The sequence below is a fragment of the Anopheles arabiensis genome, chromosome 2 (assembly GCF_016920715.1).
Source record: "Anopheles arabiensis isolate DONGOLA chromosome 2, AaraD3, whole genome shotgun sequence".
NCBI classification, from domain to species: domain Eukaryota; kingdom Metazoa; phylum Arthropoda; class Insecta; order Diptera; family Culicidae; genus Anopheles; species Anopheles arabiensis.
Window position 1 is genome coordinate 78,575,866 of NC_053517.1, and position 12,115 is coordinate 78,587,980.

A 12,115-nucleotide genomic window follows, 5' to 3' on the forward strand; every position below is an offset into this window, starting at 1 on the left:
TGAGGGAAGCCTCGTGATACCAGCAGCAGTCCTATTTCGAAACTTTGGAAAGTTAATGATGATATGAATTTACAAGCTTGTTTGGTTAAATTTGCCTGCGTAATTTGTGTAGAGAACATACCAAAAGATCAAAAACGATGTACGCAACCAAACCAGTTTGTTCTTATCATGGACACAGTCCTTGAAAGCCATAAGAATCAAGAGTTTTGGACGTGCCTCTCTGTCACTCTCTAAAAATAAAGCTTACACATAAAGGGCCATGTGGAAAGGGTGTCGCCGACTGTTCCACGCTTCCCTTTCGATTACCCTTGAAGATGACTAAATAATTTTTACCCTGTTGAACTGTTTAACACATGCCGCATGACTGTCGAAAACGTAATGATCAAACAACAGTCACCGCTTCGTCCCCGGATCAGTTGGAGACAAGAAAGCATGGTGAAGAAAAGGAATCATGATACAATCACATGTTGCGGCATCTGAACGGCGTGTCAGTGGAATAGTGAAACAGCTTCGTAATTTACAGAACAATGCTTTCTTTCCTTAGTTTTTGTTTTACATTTTTCGAAACACGCTTTCGAATGCGAATGCGTTTGACATGTTTTACCAATAAATAGTAGCTCTATTTGTTGTTTCCATTTTTGTCTCCACCGTTTAAAGGATGATGTACAGCATTCGTGCACAGTTTTCGTTTGTTTTTGTATTGCGTTTGCTTCGTTTGCTCCCCGTTTAGTGTTGGTGGCTCGATGGTTGCCTGCGCGCGTGGTTGGTTGCTGCTAGCCGCCCAAGAAGCCGTACGTGTGCAGTACAGTAGCGGCAATGACAATACAGCACTATTACACGATCCTTACAAACTAACTACTACATGCGCAATTTAGCATACATCGACAGTAAAGTTAAGCTGCAGAATGCAAGCATTTCGTGTACAGTGATTGCACCCTTCTTACTTCCCCCTTTTTTACCACTCTCATTCATATTAGTTAAATTGAGGATGTTTTAAAGGATTTTGTTTTGATTAAGCTGTTCATTCCCATCATGAAATAATTAGTAGGCGCTGTATGATTCATCCCTAACTCTTTCGCTGTCTCTCTCGCTCTCTCTCTCTCTCTCTCTGATTAGTTTACTCTTTGTTAATACATCTTTCTAATATCTCTTCTTCCCCTACCAAGGTTTATCCCACTCACTAATTAATACATTCTCTTTTGAAGGTATAAAAAATAGTTACGTTTCTTGGTTTACGAGCTCTTGCAAGATGATTTGAGATGATTTACCTGGTTTACACCATTCACTGTATGCAGCCGCATTTTTGTTGTTGTAAATAAGTGTTGGAGAAGAATAATTCGTGCCGTTTCTTTCCGTTTTTTTTTCAACGAGTTATAAAGCATCGCATCGATTTCGGGATCGCCTTTTAGTATTTATTGCCGACAGGTAGCGAATTTGTAATGCGTTTCTCCTCCTCACTTTGGTGCTCTTTTGTTTTCATGGATGTGATGCTTAAGCTTTTTTTTTTTCTTCGCTTCATTCATTTCGTAGCATTTCGTTCTTTTACTTTCGCTCGCTCGGTGTACGCTGCCGTGATGTTGTGTGTTGAATAAATTTGTGTGGTAATTTCGTTTCTGCTGGTAAATTTCGTTTCCTCGTCTCTGCTAACAGCGCAATTAGGGTTTCAGTAGCTTTCTCACAGTCTCTTTCTACGCTTACTCACGGGGTGTGCCGCCGGAGGAACTATCTTCACTGATCCCTTATTTGCTTGCTTTCCTTCCTTTGCTTTTCCTCCAAATCTGTTTAGTTTTTCCTTTTTGTGTCAATTACAGGGTTTTCCAGGGATTCTCATAGTTGTGGGACACTTCCTTGACTCTTTCTTATGTGAAGTAAACTTCATATGATGGAAAATGGATTCCATGGCACTCTTCTTGGACAGGCTCCAGGAAAAAATCCAATTGGATTTGCCAAAAAAGATGCTATAGAGTCCGATAATTCCCATCATATGAAGTTCATTTCTTGTAAAAAAGAGTCAATAAAGTGTGCCATAGCTATAAGAACTCCTGGAAAACCCTGTATCTGCGACAGTATGCGATAGTGTATTTGAACCGTTCAAGCAACCGAAGCAAAACGCTAACAGTATGATGATACTGGGCAGTTTTGTGTTTCATTTTGTGAATCATCTGATTTCCCGATTTGCAAACTTTATAGTTTAATTATTCTTTTAATTTCATAGCTTTACTATCGCGGTGTTCGTTCTCTCTCTCTCTCTCTCTCTCTCTCTCTCTCTCTCTCTCTCTCTCTCTCTCTCTCTCTCTCTCTCTCTCTCTCTCTCTCTCTCTCTCTCTCTCTCTCTCTCTCGCTCTAGCCAGCCGCAGCAAATCAAGTGTAATGAGTGCGCTTTCTTCTGCGCTCGGCTTGCACGTTTGCTTTAAATGGATTTCTCTTCATTTATTTCACATTTTCGATCCGGCGATTTAGATGTTGTAGAGTATGCACTACTCTCGTTCGTATAAATAAAAACTCATAAATATCTCTATCTCCTATCGCGCGTTTGCTGCTTCTCCGCCCTTCCCATTCGGCTTTGTTTCTATAGTTGTACCCACCATCATAGTTCACGTCACTACTTAAAATCTACAATTAGTTGCATTAAGGCTAGCTGAATTTTGTGTTCTCTTGTGTAATATGTTTCACCAATCCAATATCTAATAAGTTCTTGTCACTGTGTTCATGCTATGTTTATGTTGTAATGTTTTCGATTGTGTGTGTGTGTATGTTGTGTTCATTTGTTTTGCCATTGCTCGGTTTACCTTTTCCTTAGTTCTTTTCACCTTCATTATCGCTAATGACTCTCTCTCAGTGTTTTTTTCCCCCAGAAAACCCCTAAACCAACATGCATGCCGCAAGAAACAATTAACAGCCCTCTTTCTACCTCGTTACAGTGCTTACATAAATGCATTAGAATTCAGCTGCCGCGGCGACAGTGTCGACACACAAAATCCAATATATTCGCACAGAGTTCGCGGTTCTAGGCCAATTTCACAAGCTACAAGCGAATGAAAATTTGTTTTTTCTCCTGCTTTTCTTTCCTTTCTCGACCGGTACACCGGACCGCAGGGCAAATTCAATTGCGCATCGCACAACAAGAACAATGTGGATTAAATATGTACGAATTTTTTGTTTTTTGTTTTTGTTTTTTTGTTCCATTCCGCAAGCAAGCGCATTTCGGTTATAAATTAAGAAAGAAGCCCTAAAAATTGTACGCTCGGCAATCGTCAAAGCTAAAAGTAAACTGTCTAAACGTTCAAAGCATACGTGCTGCAATGTTTAAGGAAAGATGCTACCCCCTACGTTAGCACCCCGTAACGCAACTAAATAGGAAAGGCTAGAAGGTTTCAATCATAGTAGTTGTTATAGTAGTATAATAATAATAATTATAATGTGTATATAAACGCAGCCGTGTGTACTCAAAGCCAACGTCCACATTAAACGATGAAGAAGAAAAACAAAACAAAACAAAATAACACAAAACACTTTTTAGAGACGGACGCCCTCTCGCGGGCGCTTACGTTGGTACAATAGCATTAGCAGCACGGTGTTTTGGTTTGATTTTTCCGATGCGTTTTTTTCTTTCTTTTTGCTTATTTGTTTTGCCCGGCAAGGAAGCTAGAGTGTTCGTAGTTGGTCGCATTGGACCGCGTGCATTGATGGCCAAAGACCCAGTGTTGTGTTGGTGTTTGTATCTTTTCTTTCCTTAGAAAAGCCGAGCACGCCGTTTCATGTCGTTGCGTTTCCACTGGGGCATACGGTAAAACTCGGGCCGTGTGCATTGCAAGATGGCTTCAAACTCAACATCCGATAGGTGACGCTGTAAGCAAATGGGCGGAAAAGTGTTTAGTAGCTTGCCGTGCCTGGGGGGAAAATCAAAACTGCTTCTTTGCATATACCTCTAGATTACATCTATCGACATCAGACGGCAATCGGTAGTTGGTGATAAGCAGTAGATGGTAGGGATAGATCTTGGCCGGCTCGTGCACCAGCATCGAGTGGGCCATGTTGGGCAAGCTGCGACGGGTTGGTTGCTGCGGGTAGTGGTAGGAAAGCGCACCGGAGTACGTACTGGAGGCGGGAAGCTCTGCGCCCAGTGCACGACGGTCGCCTTCGGTTATGGAATCGCCGGAAACTAGAAGGTGGAAAAGAGAAAGTCATTTTTAGTATTTTCGTTGCTGGCGTGTGTGTGTCGACGGGTTTATGTTTTACGGACACAACAATTATGTTATAAAAACCTTATAACAATTATAAGGAAAGGCTACACAAACAGGCAATGTATACGTACTGTCGCTTTTGCCGCAGCTAAACTCCGTACTGTGGGTCTTATCTCCGAGTCCGCTGAATGAGAAATCCTGCAATGATGGTAGCAAAACACTGTATTAACACAAATCCCGCGTAGGAGACGAAATGGAAAGGGTGTGACATAGACATATTAAAAGAAACGACACCGTAAACGAACACAAACCAACCATAACATGCACTAGCACTAAACATTGATAATAATTAAAAAAAAAACACAATTATGAAAGCGCAATACATGTGTTGTTAGTGTTGCTAATGCCGTCTACTAAAGCAAACCAGCAGTGATCGATAAAAGTAGAGAATGAAAAGTATATGAACAAAACAAAAACAAGTAAAAAGCAAACGCATCCCTAAACAGCTATGGCTCTACGGTACAGAGAGAACGTAGAAGACGTAAGGATGCACTCAAAAAAACACTTGGCCCCATAAAAGCAAAAATCTCTTAGCAGGTTTTGGCAACAATAGGGGGAAAAGGACATCATTAACAGTAACATGAGAGAGAGAGAGAAAGTACAGGAACACGATCATGCACACATGGACTTTGGTTAGTGAATGGTAGAAATACAAAACGCAAAAGCAATCCAAACGCATTGCTTAAAACATACTTCAATGAACAAAAAACAAGCCAATGTGGAAGAAAAACTAGTAAGCCAATTACGTATAGATGGTAGATAAAATTTGGAAAAATATAGCAAAGATTTAATAATCAATTTTATTTTGAAAAATATGTTCATAATAAGATAAAATCTTGAAGAAAAAAAAATGAAGAAAAAACCAAAACAAAATAGTTGAACATGAAAACATGGTGTAACAAGTAGTGAGTGAAATGGAAAAAAGTCGGTGAAAAACGAAACGAAACCCAAACAAAAAAAAAACACGTAAAATGTAGCTACAATAAAAGCCAGCTTACAGGAACACCGTGAGCGGAACCGGACGTAGCGGAACTGAAGGTATGCGAACGTGGGGCCAAGCCGTAACCCGGTTTAGGTACTTGTCGTAAGGAACTCACCACTGCCGGTGTATGATTGTTTTTTTAATGGTTCGATGCAGGTGTTGCAGTGTGTGTGTGTGTTTGAGGAGTAGTGTTGTTTAAATTAGTTGTTAGTAGTCGTTAGTGGACAACAACAGTACATGTTATGTTGGCGCGATGTAGTGTTTGTAAGAGTTATGTGGTTTAGTTAATGGCAGAAGGTAAGCAAATAGTGGCACAGCACAGTAGAAGGACGACACACACACACACGACGACGACGATGAGGTTGTTAGGCGATGATGGTTAAGCCAGTCGTTGTTGCGTCGGTATTTGACAACCACAATATATTATACACCCAATAGAAGCATTGCACCACCATCACCACCAGCGAAGTAGGAGATGAAATTTCATGGTTCGTTCGTCCGCCAACACAGGGCCAATGAGCCAAATCAGCAGTACGTTTATTGCAAGGCACACAGCGGGAGGTGGGTGGTGTGTGACGTGGAGATGAGGAGGTGAGTATGATGAAAGAAGAGAAAGAGAAAGAAGAAAAGAGAGAACAATCACATGAGAATGGCGTTGCGGTTAGCGACGGAAACAGTTACCCTTCCCCGTTCTGCTGGTACACGCTTCAATTGTTAGTTACTTATGCCATATTCTAGCATTTAATGCACTCTTTTTAAATCAGTTACCACACCACAACCTGAAACCAACGATTTTCGGCGATACCGATTTGTCCATTCTTGCCGTAGTACACACTTAGTAGACCAATCATGACCGAAAAGGACATTCAAAATCACACACACAGACACACACCAGGGTTAGATGTTATCCTATAAAAATACGAGCAGCATTTTCTATTTTAATAAGGTTAGAGGACAGGTATCACATACACACATACGCGCCCAAAACATAAACCAAAAGAACCGATTAGTAATAGGAAGAGCGATACAAGGACAGAAAGGCAGAGAAAACACAAAAGGACATTATTAGGATTGCGCCGTATTGTTAAGCAGGGGCCGCCGAACCACCCAAAACAATTATCATCCATCGTTCATTCACGTAGTAAATGGGATGTTGAACAGACAGAGAGAGAGTGAGAGACAGGGAGAGAGAGAGCGAGAGAAAAAACAGAAACAAAACAAACAAAACGTAGGGAGAGACTTACGGAGCTGTAACCGTTTCTTAGCGACGGTGGCAGTGTGGACGTTTTGAATCCATATCCCGGCTTCGGAGGTGACCTGTACGAATGGATGGCTAATGGAATGGATGGAGAGGCAGGTAGTGGTTGTGGGGGTGGGAGGCGGTCGGAAAGGTGGTGAGCCAGGTGAAATTGGTGCGTGAAACCAAAACGCAGTCAAAAGAAAGAAAAAATGGCGAAGAAAGGCGAAGGAAATCCCGTAAAGGATATGATGAAGGGAAGAAGAAGAAAACACAGTTTTTTTAAATCAAACAAAATAAAGTATAAATACACAAAAAAAACAATATCACACTCGCACATACAATACAATTAAAACAAATACATTACAACAGAGTGTCGCTCGAAGGGTCGTGAATGTGTGAATGTGTGCGTGTAAATAGGAGAAATAATACATCATTCAGCACAAACGATAGAAGGAAGAGAGAACAACACTCAAAACACACTCCAGTTTCCACCCGCAGTTCCTAACTCTGTTCCTCTCTTTGGTAGGTTAATTTGTAATGTATAAACAATAGGTAACCACCTTATCACACTATTATCACACAGTATTTTGTCTGTACGGGATAACGGGTCAATATTACAACAGCATCAAGACGTATCACACCTTGCGCACTCGGCCAATGCAGAGTGTTCAAGTAAACCTTGTTACCATCAACACTTTCAAGGATTATTGGATGCGCTACCACACACACACACTCACTCACACAAACTTAACCAGCACCCGCACCCAACGTGTGCTGCACATTATGTACTTCGTCCTGCCGCCCATGTACATCTCACCAGTGTCCCCCGACCGTTTTGCTTACCGTTGTAGCTGGTCGCGTTACCGATGGCACGACCAACCGATCCACGGTAGCTCGTGGAACGGTCAAACTCATCCTCGTAGAACGGTTTCTGGTGGTCCAGGTTGCGCGACGGCGACGCACCGACCGGCGATTCGTAGCGCATCCGGTACATCGGCTCCTTCGAGGCGGAGGGCGTGCGGGACGCGTTGCGCGGGTCGAGATTTTCCTGCTTCCAGTGCTCGTACCGCTTCTTCTCCTGCAGATCCTTCAGTATGACCGTGCCCATGCCGGACGATTTCAGCTTGCGCAGCTCCTCCTCCTCCTTCGTGTGGCGTCTGCCGAAAACAATAAAAGCGTGACCAGCAATTAGCACCACTCACACACACACCTCTTCCCACTAAACATACACACTCACTTTTCAGTAACGTTTTCCTTGTTGTTCGCATGGTCGACCTCGTCGTCGGACTCAGGTACACCCTTGTACGAGTCGGAATAGCGGCGCCGACGCTCCGGATCCGTGTACGGGTAAGGCGGGGCCGGGAAGTCGTCCCGTTCGATCTTTGGTTTCTCGCCCGGCGGCGGCTTCTTGGCCGCCGGATAGTGGCTCAGCTCGATCGGCTCCTCGTTGTTCATGCCCGGGCTCTTGGGGCGCGGCGTCTCCGACCGGATACTGTCCACCAGCACCTTCATCGCGCTGCGGCTGCGCGAGTGTGACCGCGACCCGGAAGCGGACCGCGTACCGATGCTGCTGGCCGTGCCGCCGACGCCCATCGACGAGTAGTGCTGCACCGGCCGATGGAAGTGGGGCGACACCGGCGCCCTATCGTACGGCTCAATCGGGCGCCGCAGATAACCGGGCTCCTCGGTCAGGTAGCTGTAGGTGTAGATACGGGCGATATCCTCGTAGCCTTGGTTTTTGTATTCTCTTAATATTAAGCCCGGGCTTGTGGTGCGATGGTACTTTTTTTTGTTTTAAAGAAAGATAAAAATACAGCAATTACATAAACAATGTTGCAAATTTGTCACGAAAACGCCCACGCGTAGCGCCATTTTAGCAATGACGGTGCAGTTTGCTATCGGTAAAGCATTTAGCTATACGTAACAGCCAAGGCAGTATTTGTTAGTTACATTTACACTTAAACTAAGGGCGTTAAAACAATAACCATAAACCACCGACACGTGTGCCAATATATGAGTAAACTAACCTTTCTATGCGTGTAGGGACTATAAACTGAACCATTAACGCTCGGCGTTTGTGAACGATACGTAAACTGAAAAGAGCAATATACGAAAGAAAAGAAGAAGAAGGAAGGAAACACAAGAAAAGAAGAGAGAAAAAAAGAAAAGAAAAGAAAAGAAGAAAGAAGAACAAAGAAAAGAAAGAGAGACGAAAAGAAGCAAAAAAAAGGTGCAAAAATAATAAAAAAAAACAATAAGTTGCAACATTTAAACACACACAATGAAATTGCTACATCTCAAGCTAACGAGAGCAATAAGAAATACATATGGAGCATACAATTACAAGAGTTTGAAACGAAAACATTGAGAAATTATTTTATCTAAAATTTGATGATATCTTTTTTTAATTAAAAAATGTAAGCTTAAAGAAAAACGAAATTGCGGGACCAAAGTGGCCCTCGTTTCTCTATGTTTTGATTAGACACAATTGCAGCTCGATAAGTTTTGCTAGCAGAGCGTAGTAGTAGTAGTACGATTACACAAGGAAAGCGCATCTCGTCGCCACGTGTAACCTGTCCTCCCCCTCCTCTTGCGCTTACCTGTATTTCGCTCATACCGCTCGTGCTGGTACGATCGAACTCCGTCTCCGTGTTGAACCCGTTCGTATCGACACCGTTCAGTATGCCGGCCTCGGACGACGGGCCAGGGCCGCAACGCGGATGCCAGATGGCGCCGCCCTGCAGATACATCTCTTCCCCGTCGCCGAACGGATCGCCACACTTGGTGCAGCGGGCGCAAGTCGGATGGAAGTGATGATTATCACCTGCCTGCAGCACCTTTCCGCTGATGTACCGGTTGCAATGCGCACACTTCACGCCGAACGACTTCTGGAAGTCTTTCTCGCAGTACGGCACACCGTCCTTGCCCATGTACTCCCCGTTCAGCGTAGTGCCGCACGCGTTACATCTACAACACCGAGATAGAGAGAAAGAAAGAGGGAAAAGATCCGTTAGAAGTTAATTCATAGGAATAGAGACCACCGGCGACCTCCTCCGTACACTTACTTGAAGCACCAAATGTGCCACTGCCGGTCGAGGGCAATCAGTGCCTGGCCCTCCTTCAGCTGCTGCTGGCAGCCGGCACAATCGTTCGGGTCCGGCTGCTTGCCACCGTTCTGCAGCAGCTGCTGCTGCTTCTTCACCGTCTCCTGATGGTGCTGCAGGGTGGCCGCCTTCGTCGGGCTCGAGGTGATCTCCTTAATAGTGCGCTGCTCCTGCTTCTGCTCGATCGCCCGGCTCTTGGGAGACACGGTGGCCGAACCAGTACCACCCTGCACCACCCCTGCCGCAGCACCGACCGTCGGTGACCCGGTTGCGGTTGCTCCTCCGCCGCCGCCCACCCCACTGCCCGGTGGACACTTTACGCAGCTTTCGCACAGGACCTCCTTGCCGGTGTTGGTAACCTTTTGGAAAATCGTTTTATCCCACGAGACCGGGCGGGATAAAATGTGGTCACAAACACGCACACAAATTAACACCAAAAACAACACGACACATTAAGTATCCTCGGCATTGCGTAAAACAGCTCCCGGGTAACACACAACACGATCAAAGGGGGCAGATGATACTCTTATCATATGCGTTTTTTTTTGTTTTAAAAAGCGCTCTTTTTGTGATAAAAACTTGTTTTTTCAGTGCCTTTACCCTTTTATCGTGTTGGAATTAGAGACGAAGTTTCTGGACATGCCCTTACGCAAGCATGACAGCGCACATCGTCCCATCACCGGGGGCATGTGTCATCCATCCACCCCGCTTACCTTGCTGCCCGATTTGAACGGCTGTTTGCATTTGCTGCAGGTGAAGCACTTCTGATGATATGTATTGCCCATCGTGGACACGACCTCGCCCTCAACGTACTGGCTGCAAGCGGCACACTTCGTCCCGTACAGCTTCTGGTAGTCGAGTGTGCAGTAGTAGGCGCCATCCTTCGAGAAGAAGCCACCGGTGGCCAGCGACTTGTTGCACTTGGTGCACTGGAAGCAGGTCTTGTGGAAGTAGCGATCGGAAACGCGCAGCACCTCGCCAGAGCACTTTTTCTGACACTTGCTGCACTGGATTTTGCTTTTCCCTGCAAAGGATGAAGGTGCGAACGAATGCGTGGTTAGTGGAAGTGTTCTACTACTTGTAAAGACATATTTTGATGTGTTTAACATAAAAAAGTGTCCCAATATATCATTATCGGACGGTTAAAAATAAACACGTATAACGATTACTAGCGGCTTTCGGTTCTGTGAATAGTTTACAGAATTACCTTACTTGTTTGTACACCTGGGAACTCATTCCCGATCCCCTCCCTACCTATTCGACAGTGTTAATGAAGCGATTACGAGGAAATGGAATCGATCATGATTAGAACTCCCATTAATACTGCAATCTACACGCGATACACGTGGAACTACTATTACGGACCCAGCAGTTAGCAGCCGTAAAAGGCCTGCCAATCGACATTACAGAGAAAAACGGGTACGACACATGCACCATTGCGAGGCACATGCGGAACCAATACACGGCACAGTCGCGCGCGTACTGCAAACAAACATAAAAATTGATGTAATCTATCGACCATCAAACGGGTTGTTCCGCCAACCAAAACCACACAGATGCCTCTGAGGCTCGTCTATAAACTCGTCCATCCGCGCGGGTTATCTACGGTGTGAACTGCCCCTTATCATCTGCATCGGAATGCGCACACACACAAAAAAACGGATCAGAAATATAGGCTGATTCACGATCGCCACGATGGCAAAGGGAAACATGTACTTCATTACCAATTTCAAACACGAGGCAACGTTTAGGCGAGAAATTTATGATGTCACATTCTGGACACGTCTCGAGGCAGCAGCAGCAGCTTCTCTTGTTAATTGGCAGGAAGGAATCAGCGAACAATTAGTGGCACACCGCTCGCCATGCTTCAAAATCAAGATCGTTATCGTGCACAGCTCCGCCAGAGCTAAGTTTAGACAGCCAATTTAGACTGGAATTATGTAACTCCACTTCCATGACTGCTCTCTTCCCTTGGGAGGTCGCACAATGCCGAAGATCTTCGCGACATCTTGGCCGTAATGACATATGTTTTCCATTACTTTGGTAACTTCTTCCGCTCTTAGCAGGCGCGATGATGATGTTCGTGTCACACGTCCGGGTCCGGGGCTCAATGTCAGCCTGTCAACTGCAAATGCAAACGACGATAATCATCATAATCGATTATACCCATCCCCCTGACAGTCACCAACAGTTTCTAACAGAGAATGGGGCAAAAGCAGTAATGTTGAGGAGATGTGTGTAATTCCGCAACCCTTTATTGCTGTTCTCAAGTTCACCCGAACCCAACCGATGCCATAAAAACAGCTTGGAACTCTCTAGAGCAGAACCGAATGGGGCGAGGAGAGTATGTCATAGTCATATGTGCTTGTTAGAATCGTTGGACATTCCTTCGCCAGATCTCTCACCTAACCTATAAACCTTTCTGCACACACGCATACACACACAGATCACCGTCTGCTGGCAATGTGTAACAATTTAGCACACAATTACCACTCCAACTCACACCCGCCCGCTGTTGCATGACCCATCAATTGTGGAAAGTGTC

The 12,115-nt window shown here is 44.7% G+C and overlaps 1 protein-coding gene across 15 annotated transcripts in view; it reads right to left on the minus strand.

Annotated features, from left to right (window-relative positions):
• Positions 1 to 1,386: 1,386 nt before the first annotated feature.
• Positions 1,387 to 12,115, minus strand: part of LOC120896421 (actin-binding LIM protein 3) — a 39,075-nt gene continuing 28,346 nt past the window's right edge. For 10 of the 15 annotated variants that reach the window (XM_040300537.1, XM_040300535.1, XM_040300536.1 and 7 more), the window contains exons 3-12: positions 10,284 to 10,594; positions 9,532 to 9,929; positions 9,067 to 9,433; positions 8,494 to 8,559; positions 7,704 to 8,248; positions 7,310 to 7,623; positions 5,243 to 5,343; positions 4,316 to 4,382; positions 3,927 to 4,162; positions 1,387 to 3,847 (exon numbers count right to left, since the gene is read on the minus strand). In XM_040300537.1, coding sequence (XP_040156471.1) covers positions 3,734 to 3,847; positions 3,927 to 4,162; positions 4,316 to 4,382; positions 5,243 to 5,343; positions 7,310 to 7,623; positions 7,704 to 8,248; positions 8,494 to 8,559; positions 9,067 to 9,433; positions 9,532 to 9,929; positions 10,284 to 10,594 — 2,519 coding nt within the window. In that variant the 3' untranslated portion in view covers positions 1,387 to 3,733. Of the gene's footprint in view, positions 3,848 to 3,926; positions 4,163 to 4,315; positions 4,383 to 5,242; positions 5,344 to 6,470; positions 6,560 to 7,309; positions 7,624 to 7,703; positions 8,249 to 8,493; positions 8,560 to 9,066; positions 9,434 to 9,531; positions 9,930 to 10,283; positions 10,595 to 12,115 lie in introns of those variants that run through there. The other 5 variants (XM_040300544.1, XM_040300541.1, XM_040300542.1 and 2 more) reach the window with 5 other exon arrangements.